Raw genomic sequence first — 16,646 nt, forward strand, 5'->3', positions numbered from 1 at the left:
CCAGGTTCTGTCTTCTCTGGTCTAAGATCAGAACACAGTGCTCAGGCACCTCTGATATTTGCAGCTTTGAACTCTTGTTGATCTTTGCCCTGAAAGAGGCCATAGCTTGTTTGAAGTGGGCCTGATGTCTTCCTCCTTTAGCAATGAAGTAATGCTGCATCTGTTTCTCTTCATATTAATAACCCAATGTGTGAACCTAGTTCTCCAAGTGCAAAACACAGATTCCAAAATTTTCAGTTTTATTTGTTGTTACCTTCAATTTTTATTATGTTGGTCCTTTGGGGACTCTGTGGCTTTAGGTTAATGTATTGATTCTATATTGAGGTCCTTGGTAACACTGCTTTCCTTCCGCCCTTTGTTTTTCTTGGGAAGACTTTTGGAAATATGTCCCAACATTTTTTCGAAGGTCAGGTGAAGAAGACCAACTTCCATTAAAAGGGCAGGAACCTGGACAGGAACTGTCAGTGATTTCCTAGTTTTAACCCTAAAAATTTCACTCACTCTCCTTAGAAGATGAGGTAAGGAGTTCAGTAATGAGACAAGTCAGTCACCTTTAGTCCAAGGCACTCTCAAGTGTCTTCTCCAACACCACAGTCCAAAAGCATCCATTCTTAGGTGCTCAACTTTCTTTATATTCCAAGTCTCACATCCATCATGACTACTGGAAAAACCATACCTTGACTAGACGGAACTTTGTTGGCAAAGGAATGTCTCTGCTTTTAATATGCTGCCTAGGTTGGTCGGTTGGTCATAACTTTTCTTCCAAAGAGCAAGTGTCTTTTAATTTCATGGCTGCAGTCACCATCTGCTGTGATTTTGGAGCTCAAGAAAATAAAGTCTCTCACTGTCTCCATTGTTTCCCCATCTATTTGCATTGAAGTGATGGAACCAGATGCCATGATCTTAGTTTTCTGAATGTTGAGCTTTAAGCCAACTCTTTCACTCTCCTCTTTCACTTTAATCAAGAGGCTTTTTAGTTTCACGTCACTTTCTGCCATAAGGGTGGTGTCATCTGCATATCTGAGGTTATTGATATTTCTCCTGGCAATCTTAATTCCAGCTTGTGCTTCATCCAGTCCAGCATTTCTGGTGATGTACCCTGCATGTAAGTTAAATAAGCTGGCTGACAATATACAGTCTTTATGTATTCCTTTTCCTATTTGGACCCAGTCTGTTGGTCCATGTCCAGTTCTAACTGTTGCTTCCTGACCTGCATACAGATTTCTCAAGAGGCAGGTCAGGTGGTCTGGTATTTCCATCTCTTAAAGAATTTTCCACAGTTTGTTGTGATCCACACAGTCAAAGGCTTTGTCATAGTCAATAAAGCAGAAATAGATGTTTTTCTGGAGCTTTCTTGCTTTTTCGATGATCAAGCGGATGTTGGCAATTTGATCTCTGGTTCCTCTGCCTTTTCTAAAGCCAGCTTGAACATCTGGAAGTTCACAGTTCATGTATTGTTGAAGCCTCACTTGGAGATTTTTGAGCATTTCTTTACTAGCATGTGAGATGAGTGCAATTGCATGGTAGTTTGAGCATTCTTTTGCATTGCCTTTCTTTGAGATTGGAATGAAAACTGACCTTTGCCAGTCCTGTAGCCACTGCTGCACTTTCCATATTTGCTCGCATATTGAGTGAAGCACTTTCACAGCATCATCTTTTAGGATTTGAAATAGCTCAACTGGAATCCCATCATCTCCACCAGCTTTGTTATAGTGATTCTTCCCAAGGCCCACTTGACTTCACATTCCCGGATGTCTGGCTCTAGGTGAGTGATCAAACCATCATGATTATCTGGGTCATGAAGATCTTTTTTGTATAGTTCTTCTCTGTATTCTTGTCATCTCTTCTTAATATCTTCTGCTTCTGTTAGGTCCATATCATTTCTGTCCTTTATTGAGCCCATCTTTGTATGGAATGTTCTCTTGGTATCTCTAATTTTCTTGAAGAGCTCTCTAGTCATTCCTAGTCTATTGTTTTCCTCTATTTCTTTACATTGATTGCTGAGGAAGGCTCTCTTATCTCTCCTTGCTATTCTTTGGAACTTTGCATTCAAATGGGTATACCATTTTTTTTCTCCTTTGCTTTTGGCTTTTCTTCTTTTCACGGCTATTTGTAAGGTCGTCTGACAGCCATTTTGCTTTTTTGCATTGAACCTCCACCCATAGTTCATCAGGCACTCCGTGTATCAGATCTAGTCCCTTAAACCTATTTCTCATTTTCACTGTATTATCATAAGAGATTTGATTTAGGTCATACCTGAATCGTGTAGTGGTTTTTCCCACTTTCTTCAGTTTAAGTCTGAATTTGGCAATAAGGAGTTAATGATCTGAGCCACAGTCAGCTCCCAGTCTTGTTTTTGCTGACTGTATAGAGCTTCTCCATCTTTGGCTGCAAAGAATATAATCAACCTGATATCAGTTTTGACCATCTGGTGATGTCCATGTGTAGAGTCTTCTCTTGTGTTTTTGGAAGAGGGTGTTTGCTATGACTAGTGCATTCTCTTGGCAAAACTCTATTAGCCTTTGCCCTGCTTTATTCTGTACTCCAGGACCAAATCTGCCTGTTACTCCAGGTGTTTCTTGATTCCTATCTCTGCATTCCAGTCCCCTATAATGCAAAGCACATCTTTTTTGGGTGTTAGTTCTAGAAGGTCTTGTAGATCTTCATAGAACCATTCAACTTCCGCTCCTTCAGCATTATTGGTCGGGGCACAGACTTGGCTTACCATGATATTGAATGGTTTGCCTTGGAAATGAACAGAGATCATTCTGTTGTTTGTGAGATTGCATCCAAGAACCGCATTTCAGATTCTTTTGTTGACTATGATGGCTACTCCATTTCTTCTAAGGAATTCTTGCCCACATAGTAGATATAATGGTCACGTGTGTTAAATTCACCCATTCCAGTCCATTTTGGTTCTCTGATTCCTAAAATGTCGATGTTTACTGTTGCCATCTCCTGTTTGACCACTTCCAATTTGCCTTAATTCATGGACCTAACATTCCAGGTTCCTATGCAATATTGCTTTTTAGAGCACTGGACCTTGCTTCCATCACCAGTCACATCCACAACTGGGTGTTGTTTTTGCTTTGGCTCCATTTCTTCATCTTTTCTGGAGTTATTTCTCCACTGATCTCCAGTAGCATATTGGGCACCTACCAACCTGTGGAGTTCATCTTTCAATTTCCTATCTTTTTGCCTTTTCATACTGTTCATGGAGTTCTCAAGGCAGAAATACTAAAGTGGCTTGCATTCCCTTCTCCAGTGGACCACAGTTTGTCAGAATATTTTTCAAAGAATATGTAAACTTTTTTTCTCTCCTTGTTTATGTTACTCTTCTGATAGTGTATTTTTCACTACTATTAATTTTATTTGAAGATTGATAGCAAGTACTGTTTGATTTTATTATTTTTAAATGTCTCTATGTTTTTCAACATTGTGTATTGAACAATATATCTTCTCTAATGGTTTAAAGTATTGCCTTCTTCAAATGTAAAATTTCAACCTGTGTGTGTATACTGTGGGTGTATATATATATGTATGCATATTCTTCCTCATAAACCCACTGCTCACACATTTTCCTGCTTCTCTATAGTCTTTCCCTTAGCATATTGTTCTTGCAGAACTCTGTCTTCCAGCATGTGATGTTTTCCCTTCCTACCTCTTGGTTCTTTGGTCCTCCGACCCTTCTGTGCAACAGAAAAACCTAACCCAAATTAGGTGCCATAAATGGACTGATATTAACATTTAAGGCAGAAGAGGGCTTTACTCTTAGAAACATCAGGATGTGCTTCTATTAGTCAGTTTTTCCCACCTCAGTTGAATACTCAAGCTTGTTCTGTGACATCTTAAAGATCGGATATTTAGAAAACACCCTGTGTCTGTGGATGTTCTTACAGGGAAATTTCCTTTTTATTCACTGACACTCTACGTGAAACTTGGTCTCCACTGTGCCCCTCACTCAGGTGGGTCCCAAATGTCAGCTTTGAGCTCCTAAAATTAGAATGATATAGCCACATGCCTGGAAAACAAGCTTCTGTAGTTGTGGCCCTTGGTCCCAGCTGCTTTGCAAACCTCACCTCTCCATCCCTTCTGATCCCAGGTTCCCTCCTTATTTCAGGCATCTTCAGTCAGAGATCTCTGTCCCTCTTCCTTGGGAAACTCTACTCCTCCCCAAAGGAGTAAGAAATTCTACTCCCCTCTCCCTGTAACCTTCTAGCTCTTTGGGTTTGGACCATGTTATAATGATAGTTGCCATTTTGCTTCTCTTAGGTATAAAGGTGAACTCAGAATGAAAGGTGAAATTGGCCTTCTGAATCCATTTTGGCCTCTCCAGCAATGAAAGCACTGAATGAATTTCTCATCAAGCTAAGAAGAAATCATACCTCACTCAAACAACTATAATGGCTCCTCAGAGAGAATGTTCTGTAGGATCATATTATTAAAGCTCATATTCACATACCAAAGCTCTTGGTTCACATGAGTTTGCCCCCATCTGCTGGTCAATTTCAACCCTGCTATCATGGTTCCAAAGAGCTTTAAATATCTCCTGAGCCTGCACCTGTTACAGAGTATTTACAGGGAAAGTCAGGATCTGCCAGCTCCCTTTACACACTTTCTGAAATCAATCTGTACTTTAAATCTCAGTCTCTACACACACACACACACACACACACACACACACACACACACACACACACACACACTCACACACACAGACTCAACTGGATCATAAAGATCTTGTGCACCATTTAATGTCCAATTTCAAAATTAAGAATATATTTTATTCTTTGTCCTCTTAAAATGCCTTCTATGTTATTTGTATGGTTGCCAGTATCTCAGGCATACTGAATTATTGAATCATAATTTTTATCTAATCCTGTTATGTATTAATACTTTTTATTGCAATGCTGTAATAAAGTTCTTATGAACATCCCCATTAACTTAATAGAAAAGCCATTATTAGTTTCTCAAGATGACCATTCTAAAGGCTTCTGGTTTTTAGTGCCTAATTGTCCATCACTATAGTTTTCAATGTACTTCCCAGGTGGCTCAGTGGTAAAGAATCCACCTGCCGAAGCAGGAAACATAAAAGACTCAGCTTTGATCCCTGGGTCAGGAAGATCCCCTGGAGGAGGAAATGGCAACCCACCCCAAAAAGATCTATGACCAAAAATCTGTATAATTTATCATGACGTCCCTTTTCATTCTCAGTGCTATTGACTGCGTTTTCTCTCTCTTCTTGATTAGTATTGCTTGATGTTTATCCATTTCCAACAAGCCATACTTGAAAGGTTTTCATCTATTTTGTCTATCTTATGCTTACCTCCCTTTTCATTAATTTTTGTTCCTTTTCTTATTTACCCCAATGTCCTATGTCCTTTAGGCTTTATTTTCTCATCACCTATCTCATAACTGGAAGCTTATATTTTTTTCATTTTCATTTTTTTTTCTTTTCTAAATCTAGGATATAAATTTCCCTTAGCACTTTTATTAGAAAAATTTAGTTGTATCATATCTTTATTATCACTATTTCATAATATTTTCCAATATTTAAATTGTTTTCTAGACCCAGGTATTTTGGGGAAGGATATTGCTTAATTTCCCCAAATAGGAATTGCTGACTATATTTTCTTATAAATTCTTAATTAAATTTCACTGCAGTGAGATGAACTTCAGTAACTTTACTAGGTATGGGGGTTTTCATTCATTAAAAAAAATGATCAATCATTGTATCTTCAAATAATACTTCTGTAGTTCTGTCTGTTTTTCTTTTTCCCCTCCTCATATTCCTCCTCTGCCTCTTCCTCCTCCTCTTTATTCTCATTGTTCTCTCATTTCTAAGACACCTCTAAAGTCAATAATTCTGTGCGGAGTTCTATCTAAAATTCTTTATAACTCATTCATTCACTCCTTAGTTCCAGTTATTTTATTTCCAGTTGGTAGTTATTCCTCTGATATTTTTAATTTAATTATGATTAGTTGTTAAATTTGTTCACCTTTCACTTGTTTATTCTCTCCTTTTCTCTCTCTCTTTTTTTTTTCCCTAAATACATGATTGTAGTTAAAATCCTTGACTACTAGCTGGAGCATCTCTATCATGTGTGTCTCTGTCTTATCTTTCTTTTTTCACTTTGTTTATTTGTCATGCCATCTCATCTCTTTAATGCCATGTAATGTTTTACTGAATGCTAAAAGTACTCATGGAAAAATAAGATGCTCCAGCTACATTTAACACTGGACAAATTAATCTTTTATTCTGCTAAGCTGTAAAGTATATATTGAAAAAACAAGCAGGTGATAAGCAGGTGGGAGAAGACATGCACACCGCTCAAATATCTAAATATAACCTAGCACTGAGCTGTAACAAGTCTAGGTTGCAGTTTTGGTAGCACTTAGCCTGCCTCTGATCTCTCTTTTCCTATGGCATAGGTTCTTAGAGATTGCATTTGAAAGTCTGGATATTTTGGTAGCTCAGCACCCCAAATAATGAGGCCACTCTGTTTTCCAAGATTATTGACATAATTCTTTGGCCTCCTGACTGTCACAGCTTGTGTAATGTGCAGATATTTGAGGAGAAAACCTGCTCTGTGAGAGAGGCTCTCAAGTCTTCAATTCTGTCACTTTAGCCACAAGTCATTCCCCTAAATTAATGCTGGCTTCTCTGTTCCAGCAGGAGTCCTCTATTTCCCTGAGCCCAGATTCTGAACCATTAACCTAGACAATAAATTGGGGAATTCCTACAGAGAAAAAGAAGCTTTAGATCTTCGACTGACACTGAAATGGTCTCCATTCTTCAGAATTTTATCGTATTTCTTTAGTCCATATTGGGTACACACATTTTAAATATCTTTACTATTTAATTTTTTTTTTCTTTACATTTTCCAGTTTTTTTAGTTATATGTAAAAAGGACCTGCTGTGAACTTCTTTTTCATGGAAGAGGAAAATTTTAGGCTTTATTCCCTACTGATCATTTACTTAAAGTGCAACATTGCTAGACATTATTTCAAACTTTATTTATATCACTTTTTATATACAAAAGGATAGAATAATGCAGTGAGCCTGTCAATATTGTTTGTCCAAATGCTTTTAGAGAAGGAATATAACCTAATTCTGCTCTCTGATGGAGTTGAAAATATATGATATTTTTCAGCTAGAGAGCAAATTACTCCCAATTTTGAATAATAATGATCTTCACATGAAGTCCAAGGAGAGATTATATTCATTTTGGAGAAGAAGCAATATTCCATGATTCCCAGTAGACTTTGGTCAGCGTCAATCAATATCACCTGATGTCACCCCTCATGCAAATTTTTCCAATCTACTCAAAGAGATCGTATATTTTGAGACTATGTGACCAGATCTGGAGTTTGAAGTGTAGAATCATAGTGAAATATTCTGGGGTAAACCATGGAATCTCACAGACCCTTCGTTTTTCAGTTCTGCATGACTGTATCAAGAGAACGATTCTAAAGGATTTGTGACTGCTCCCTGAGGCTTCTGATGAGGCCAGTTCCTGACTCCATTCCCTTTAATCTAATCCCTTTAACTCTCAGGTCAAGGGCACCAAAGTGTGTGTGGTTTATAGGGAATCCATCCAGCTGCCACCTGATTCCTGTGGCTCTGAAATAATTTAATTGCTTAGGATAGAGAACCTAACATTTCCTGTATATCTTTCTCAGATGCTCTGCAGAATTCTACAGATCAGAAGATTAACTCTGGTAAGACCTGGGTAACAGCTTCTGTCTCAGAGTACTCACTGGAGTATTTTCAACTTAATTTTTTCCCATTGTTGTTGTTTCTATTTTTCACCTTATTATCCTCTTATTCACTTCTATAATAAGCCAGACCCCGATGCTACCCCTGTGCAACAACTCCATACTTGAACTAGTAGGCTCTGCAGCTTCAGAGGCGAGCACCCTCTCCTACTCAGGTGAGGGTCCCAGAGGACAGAAGATCCTTTTCATCCCCTCTGTTAATACCCTGTTTCCCATTTCTCTTTCCTCAGACATCAGACAGCTTCGCCTGGTGGATGGGGGTGCTCGCTGTGCCGGGAGAGTGGAGATCCTTGGCCAGGGCTCCTGGGGCACCATCTGTGATGACGGCTGGGACCTGGATGATGCCCATGTTGTGTGCAGGCAGCTGGGCTGTGGAGAAGCCCTCGATACTACAGGATCTGCTTACTTTGGGGTGGGATCAGGACCCATCTGGATGGATGATGTGAACTGCAGAGGAAATGAGCCCCAGGTGTGGAAGTGCCCTTCCCAGGCCTGGGGGCGGCACAACTGTGATCATCATAAGGATGCAGGAGTCATCTGTTCAGGTACAGTCAGTGTAGTGTCTAATGGTTGAGAGAATGGAAAGTTCCAAGAAAGTGGGTGAACGGGCAGCCCAAGAGTAGAAGTCCAGGTTTGGTCTTCCAGGAAGACATTTGATCAGTGTGGGTCTCTGAGAGGCCAACACCACATCCAACAGAGATACTGCCTACATCTCAAGCCACACAATGCTCTGTTCCAATCAAAACAAAAGCTATAACAGTGAGAGGGGACATTCCCTCTGGACCAGGACCCCGATGCAGAAGCTGATATATAGAGAATCAGGGCTTTCCTAGGCTTTGCAACAGCTGCAGAGAGAGTAATTTCCTGAAGATCTGGACTCTGAGGTCCCTTCTATGGCTCACGTTTCTGTCTCTCTTACAAGTGGACAAAATTTGGGAAATGGAGGCCACCTCTGTGAGGGAAGAGAAGAGGTGAAGCACAAGGAGAGGGGTATGATGCCTACTGAATACCAAGCCTGGAGGAAGATGAGATATTGTGCAGGAACCTGGGACCTGAGCACACAGAACAGACAGAGGAGGCTCAGTCTTAACTCTGCAACTGTGAACATGTCACTCTGTGACAGAACTTCCCCAGGTTCTGTCTTCCCTGGTCTAAGATCAGAACACAGTGTTCAGGCAACTCCAGTGTTATTTGCATCTTTGAACTCTCCTTGATATTATCCCTGAAAGAGGCCATAGTTTGTCTAGTGTGGGCCTGGGTGTCTTCCTCCTTTTGACTGAGGTAATGCTGCATCTGTATCTCTTCATATTAATGATCCAATTTGTGAACCTAGTTCTCTACATATTAGAACACAGATTCCAAATTTGGGGTTTTTTTTGTTAACTTCAGTATTTTTATGTTGGTCCTTTGGGATTTCTCTGGCATTAGGTTAAATGCATTAATTCTAAATTCAGTAGGCCTTGATAAGACTGCTTTTCTCTGCTATGAGTATTTCTTTTGTTTAGGCCGATACTTATAAATGTATCCTGACATCTTTCGGGTCAGGTCAGGAAGACTGATTTCCATTAAAAGGACAGGAACCTGGACAGGAGCTGTCAGAGTAATCCTAGTTTTAACCCTCAATATTTCACTCAAACTCCTTAGAAGATGTGATCAGGAGTTCAGTGAGGAGGCAAGTCAGTCGGGGCTTCCTTGACCTCATTTGCACAGAAACTTCACTTACCTTCCAATAAGCATATAAGTGGTATCCAACAAATGGATGTGATTGGTGGTGACCCCAGATACTATGTTAAATTACCTCAGATGACAACATATTGGAACTACTGGATCATTAAAACGTCATGTCTCAGTAACAATGGGAGACTTGGTCAGATATTAAAATGTGCTTATAAAGTTACAGACCAATGAAACATTTTCTGTCACATCACAGAGGCAAATGACTTTATGCAACACAGAAATATGGTGTTCATTAGCTGACATACAGAAAAATTTTTTGTTATTCAGAAGCTAAAATGAGTCTTCTTTACAGTCAACTCTGTTTCTCAAAGAATATATGTAATTCATTGTTTCTCTCAGTGTCTTCTGCTTTATTTATGATATAAATAGTTAACTACTATATAGTTTATTTTGGAGATTTATAGAAAGTATGCGTTTAATTTTATTATTTAAAAATCTATCTAATGTAAGTTTTCAGCACTATTCAAAAATCTATCTTCTCTATGATTTAAAGTATTACGTACTTCAAATAGTAAATCTCTTTGTGTGTGTGTGTGTATGTGTTTATGTGTGTTTATTTAAGTCTATTAGATATTTGTATTCTACCCAATTCACTCTTGACTATTGTTACACAAGAACACAGTAGGGTTTATTGTTTTTAATATCTTAACTCCTCACATCAGCCCTCTATTTCATAAATTTTCTTACTACTTTAACACATCTTTTTTTGCATGTAAACTAAGATCAAGTAGAATATAAAAAATAATCTTTCAGAAACCTCTATCCAATGTGTACAGGACTTTATTATTTATTAATAGATGATTTTATTGATTACTTGGCATATATTTGAATGTCTAAAATGTATCAGGCTACATAAAACAACATGCAAGGAATGTTTCTTTCTTGTTCTTTCTTAATTTGTAATCTCATGGGATTAATATAGAAAGTAGCAATTTATTAAGTAAACATGCTTTAATTGGAATGAGTGTATTATGACAAAACTCCTAATCAAACCAGAGCTTGGGTGCTAACCAGTACCTCTTATCTCTTACCATTCATTCTTAAATAAGTGGTTAAGCTGATCTTTCAATACTTTAATTACTCTGGTGTCTTTTCTATTCTCCCCTGCTTTCTGTAGTAGAGTTTTATTTTGTTAGAACATTCTTTATGAACTTTTGTAACATACTTTTCAAAGTTCACAAACTTAAGTAATTAGAATCCTTTACTAGAAAGAATTCAACTGTGTATATAAATAATCATGAGCACACTCAAAAACTAGGCAAATGTATTTTAAAAACTTATTCCTTATAATGTGGGTTTTAATTTTTTGTTTGGTTAAATTTTTTTCTATCTGAAATATGGTCCCCGAGGGATTTGAACTAGCTCAGCTGCAATTCCATCAACTCCACTAGCTTTGTTTGTAGTAATCCATCCTAAGGCCCACTTGATTTCACACTTCAGGAAGTCTGGCTCTAGGTGAGTGATCACACCATCATGGTTATCTGGTTCATTAAGACCTTTTCTTGTACAGTTATTCTGTGTATTCTTGCTACCTCTTGTTAATATCTTCTGCTTCTTTTAGGTAATACTGTTTCTGTCCTTAATTGTGCCCATGTTTGCATGAAATGTTCCCTTGGTATCTCTAATTTTCTTAAAGAGATTTCTAGTCTCCCATTCTATTATTTCCCTCTATATCTTTGCCTTGTTCACTTAAGAAGTCTTTCTTATCTCTCCTTGCTATTCTTTGGAACTCTGCATTCAGATGGGTATATCTTTCCTTTTCTCCTTTGCCTTTAGCTTCTCTTCCTTTCTCAGCTACTTGTAAGGCCTCCCTAGACAACCATTTTGTCCTTTTGCATTTCTTTTTCTTGGGGATGGTTTTGGTCACCACCTCCTGTACAATGTTATGAACCTCCATCCATAGTTCTTGAGGCACTCTGTCTATCAAATCGAATCCCTTGAATCTATTAGTCACTTCTACTGCATAATCTTAAGGGATTTGATCTCGGTCATACCTGAATGGTTTAGTGGTTTTCCTTACTTTCTTCAATTTAAGGCTGAATTTTGCAATAAGGAGGTCATGATCTGAGCCACAGTCAGCTCCCAGTCTTGTTTTAACTAACTGTATAAAGCTTCTCCTTCTTTGGCTGCAAAGAATAGAATCAATCTGATTTTGGTACTGACCATCTGGTGATGTCCATGCATAGAGTTGTCTCTTGTGTTGTTGAAAGAGGGTGTTTGTTATGACCAGCGCATTCTCTAGGCAAAACTCTGTTAGCTTTTTCTCTGCTTCATTTTGTACTCCAAGGCCAAACTTGCCTATTACTCCAGGTATCTCTTGGCTTCCTACTTTTATATTCCAGGCCCCTATGATGAAAAGGATATCTTTTTTTGGTGTTAGTTCTAGAAGGTCTTGTAGGTCTTCATAGAACTATTCAACTTCAGCTTCTTCGCCATTAGTGGTTGGGGCATAAACTTGGATTACTGTGATACTGAATGGTTTGCCTTGAAAATGAACAGAGGTCATTCTATTGTTTTTGAGATTGCATGCAAGTATTGCATTTTGGACTCTTTTGTTGACTAGAACAGCTACTCCATTTCTTCTAAGGGATTCTTGCCCACAGTAGTAGATATAATGGTCATCTGAATTAATTTTGCCCATTTCCATTCACTTTAGTTCACTGATTCCTATAATATTGATGTTCACTTTTGCCATCTCATTTGACCACTTCCAATTTACCTTGATTCATGGACCTAACATTCCAGGTTCCCATGCAATATTGTTCCTTATAGCATCAGAATTTATTTTCACCACCAGACACATCCACAACTGGGTGTCATTTCCACTTTGGCTCAGCCTCTTCATTTCTTCTGGAGCTATTTATCTACTTTTCTCCTGTATCATATTGGGCACCTACCAGCCTGGGGGGATTCATCTTTCAGTGTCATATCTTTTTGCCTTTTCATACTGTTCATGGGGTTCTCAAGGCAAGAATGCTGAAACGGTTTACCAGTCCTTTCTCCAGTGGGCTATGTTTTGTCAGAACTCTCCTCCATGACCTGTCAATCTTGGGTGGCCCTACATGGCATGGCTCATAGTTTCATTGAGTTACATAAAGCTGTGATCCATGTGATCATTTTGATTAGTTTTCTGTGATTATGGTTTTCATTCTGTCTTCTCTCTAGTGGATGAAGAGGCTTGGGTAAGCTTCATGATGGGAGTGTCTGGCTGTGGGGAAAACTGGGTCTTGCTCTGGTGGGAAAGGCAATGATCAGTAAATCTTTAATCCAATTATCTGCAGATGGGCGGGGCTATGTTCCCACCCTGTAATTTAGCCTGAGGCAAAACTATGGTAGGGATCAGTTCAGTTCAGTTCAGTCACTCAGTCCTGTCCAACTCTTTGTGACCCCATGAATCCCAGCACGTCAGGCCTCCCTGTCCATCACCATCTCCCGGAGTTCAGACTCACGTCCATCGAGTTCGTGATGCCATCCAGCCATCTCATTGTTGGTCATTAACTTCTCCTCCTGCCCCCAATCCTTCCCAGCATCAGAGTCTTTTCCAATGAGTCAACTCTTCGCATGAGGTGGCCAAAGTACTGGAGCTTCAGCTTTAGCATCATTCCTTCCAAAGAAATCCCAGGGTTGATCTCCTTCAGAATGGACTGGTTGGATCTCCTTGCAGTCCAAGGGACTCTCAAGAGTCTTCTCCAACACCTCAAAAGCATCAATTCTTCGGTGCTCAGCCTTCTTCATGGTGCAACTCTCACATCCATACATGACCACAGGAAAAACCATAGCCTTGACTAGACGAAACTTAGTCGGCAAAGTGATGTCTCTGCTTTTGAATATACTTTCTAGGTCGGTCATAACTTTTCTTCCAAGGAGTAAGCATCTTTTAATTTCATGGCTGCAGTCACCATTTGCAGTGATTTTGGAGCCCAAAAAAACAAAGTCTGTCACTGTTTCCACTGTTTCCCCATCTATTTCCCATGAAGTGATGGGACCGGATGCCATGATCTTCGTTTTCTGAATGTTGAGCTTTAAGCCAACTTTTTCACTCTCCTCTTTCACTTTCATCAAGAGGCTTTTTAGTTCCTCTTCACTTTCTTCCATAAGGGTGGTGTCATCTGCATATCTGAGGTGATTGATATTTCTCCTGGCAATCTTGATGCCAGCTTGTGTTTCTTCCAGTCCAGTGTTTCTTCCAGTCCAGTGTTTCTCATGATGTACTCTGCATATAAGTTAAATAAGCAGGGTGACAATATACAGCCTTGATGCACTCCTTTTCCTATTTGGAACCAGTCTGTTGCTCCATGTCCAGTTCTAACTGTCGCTTCCTGACCTGCATATAGGTTTCTCAAGAGGCAGGTTAGGTGGTCTGGTATTCCCATCTTTTTCAGAATTTTCCACAGTTTGTTGTGATCTACACAGTCAAAGGCTTTGTCATAGTCAATAAAGCAGAAATAGATGTTTTTCTGGAACTCTCTTGCTTTTTTCGATGATCCAGCGGATGTTGGCAATTTGATCTCTGGTTCCTCTGCCTTTTCTAAAACCAGCTTGAACATCAGGGAGTTCACGGTTCATGTATTGCTGAAGCCTGGCTTGGAGAATTTTGAACAATAATTTACTAGCGTGTGAGACAAGTGCAATTATGCATTCGGACATTCTTTGGTATTGCCTTTTTTTGGGATTGGAATGAAAACTGACCTTTTCTAGTCCTGTGGCCATTGCTGAGTTTTCCAAATTTGCTGGCTTATTGAGTGCAGCACTTTCACAGCATCATCTGTCAGGATTTGAAATAACTCAAGTGTAATTCCATCACCTCCACTAGCTTTGTTCATAGTGATACTTTCTAAGGCCCACTTGACTTCACATTCCAGGATGTCTGGCTCTAGATGAGTGATCACACCATTGTGATTATCTGGTTTGTGAAGATCTTTTTATACAGTTCTTCTGTGTATTCTTGCCACCTCTTCTTAATATCTTCTGCTTCTGTCAGGTCCATACCATTTCTGTCTTTTATCGAGCTCATCTTTGCATGAATGTTTCACTTGGTATCTCTACTTTTCTTGAAGAGATCTCTAGTCTTTTCCATTCTGTTGTTTTACTCTATTTCTTTGCATTGATCGCTGAAGGAAGGCTTTTTAAAATCTCTCCTTGCTATTCTTTGGAACTCTCCATTCAGATGGGCATAATGGTAACCTCCTCCAAAAGGACTTATGCCAGTATTCTCAGCTTACCAGAACTGCTGTTGCCAATGTCCCTGATCCCACAGCAGGCCACTGTTGACCCATGCCTCCACCAGAGACTCCCAAACACTCACAGGCAAGTTTGGCTCAGTCTCTTGTGGAGTCACAGCACAGAAGGTTTTATTTGTGCTCTCCAAGAGTCTTTGTTTCCCCATTCCTGTGGAAGTTCTATAATCACTAACCTTCAAAATTAGATTCCCTTGAGATTCTCAGTCCTTTGTCAGATCCTCAGTTTGGGAAGTCTGTTGTGGGGCCTAGAATTTCGCAACAGTGCAAAGAACTTCTTTACTATAATTGGTCTCTAGTGTGTGGACTCCCCACCCAGTGGCTCTATAGTGGGGCTAATGGTGACATCATTCAAGAGGATTTATGTCTCTACTAAGATGGTGGAGTAGAAGGACATGCACTTATCTTCTCTTTCAAAAGTACCAAAATCACAACCAGCTGCTGAACAACCATCAACAGGAGAATGTTGGAACCCACCAAAAAAATATACCCCATGTCCAAGGACAAAAGGAGAAGCTGTAACAAGACAGGAAGACGGGCACAATAGCAATTAAAATCAAACTTTGTGCCAGCCAGAGAGATTTGGAGGGCACAAACAAAACCTTGTGCATACCAGGACCCAGGGAAAGGAGCACTGACCTCCACAAGAGACTAAACCAGAACTGCCTGGGAGTGTCTGAAGGTCTTCTGTGGAGGCATGGGTTAGAAGTAGCCTGCTGTGAGGATAGGGGCACAGGCAGCAGCAGTCCTGGGAGGCACAGCATGTGAAATCATAGTATTAGACCTGCTATAATATCTAACTTTCTTCCTGTGAACCATACGTCTGCCTACAGTCTGATCTGCACTCGTGAATCCAGCCCTCATCATTTTCCTAATCTTCAGTGATTTGGGTATTGGCTCCTGAGAGAATAACTGGCCAGAATTCTAGGCCCAGAAATCTCAGGATGGCCTTCCAACCTTATCTGACTCTTAGCCTCTAAACTTTTGAATTCCATGGACCTATCTTACCCTGGGTCAGTTCTTCAATCAAATCTGATGCCCACTGCAGGGCAGTTCTCTTGGGTTCTGTTGTTTCCAGGCCCCTAGATGAGGAATTCACATCCTAACTAACCTCAAAATATACATTCTTGGAAATCAGCCTTTCCAAACTGACCCTGCAAATCCTGGATTTTTCTTCAGAAACTTGCTCAAATGCAATTCAGACACTGTCAGCTTCTCTCTCCATGGGCCACTCCTGAAAAAGAAAATATTTCACACCATTGTTCATGGTATGTTGTTTCCAATTGCCAAGTCAGTACCATTAAGACTCACTGGGTTTTTTGTTCTTGTTGCTTTTCTCTTAGGATTTGTGCGTCTGGTTGGAGGGGATGGACCCTGCTCAGGGAGAGTAGAAGTGTATTCTGGAGAAGACTGGACCCCAGTGACTGATGGGAACTTTGCACTTTCCACTGCCCATGTCATCTGTGCAGAGCTGGGATGTGGCAAGGCTGTGTCTGTCCTGGGACACTTGCCCTTCAGAGCATCAAATGGCCGGGTCTGGGCTGAAGAGTTCAGGTGTAAAGGGGAGGAGCCTGAGCTCTGGTCCTGCCCCAGAGTGCCCTGTCCAGGGGGCACTTGTCACCACAGTGGAGCTGTTCAAGTCGTCTGTTCTGGTGAGATGCACATTAAGACTTAACCTCCCTGCGCATCTAGTTCACACAAAATCAAGCTGAGGGACACTACACACAGTCATTGATCAGTATCCTTGGAAAGGGTTTTTGCTGTTGTTTAGTGACTCAGCTGTGTCTAAATCTTTGTGACCTCATGGACTGTAGCCCACCAGGCTCCTCTCTCCATGGAATTTCCCAGGCAACAACCCTGGAGTGGGTCTCTATTTCCTTCTCCAGGGGATTT

General features: G+C 40.0%; 1 protein-coding gene across 1 annotated transcript in view; it reads left to right on the forward strand.

Moving 5' to 3' along the window:
• Positions 1-16,646, forward strand: part of LOC138078778 (deleted in malignant brain tumors 1 protein-like) — a 373,461-nt gene that overhangs the window by 242,694 nt on the left and 114,121 nt on the right. The window contains 2 exon segments of the mRNA XM_068971523.1: positions 8,010-8,324; positions 16,097-16,405. Coding sequence (XP_068827624.1) covers positions 8,010-8,324; positions 16,097-16,405 — 624 coding nt within the window.

Source organism: Capricornis sumatraensis, chromosome 4 (assembly GCF_032405125.1).
Source record: "Capricornis sumatraensis isolate serow.1 chromosome 4, serow.2, whole genome shotgun sequence".
Classification (NCBI taxonomy): domain Eukaryota; kingdom Metazoa; phylum Chordata; class Mammalia; order Artiodactyla; family Bovidae; genus Capricornis; species Capricornis sumatraensis.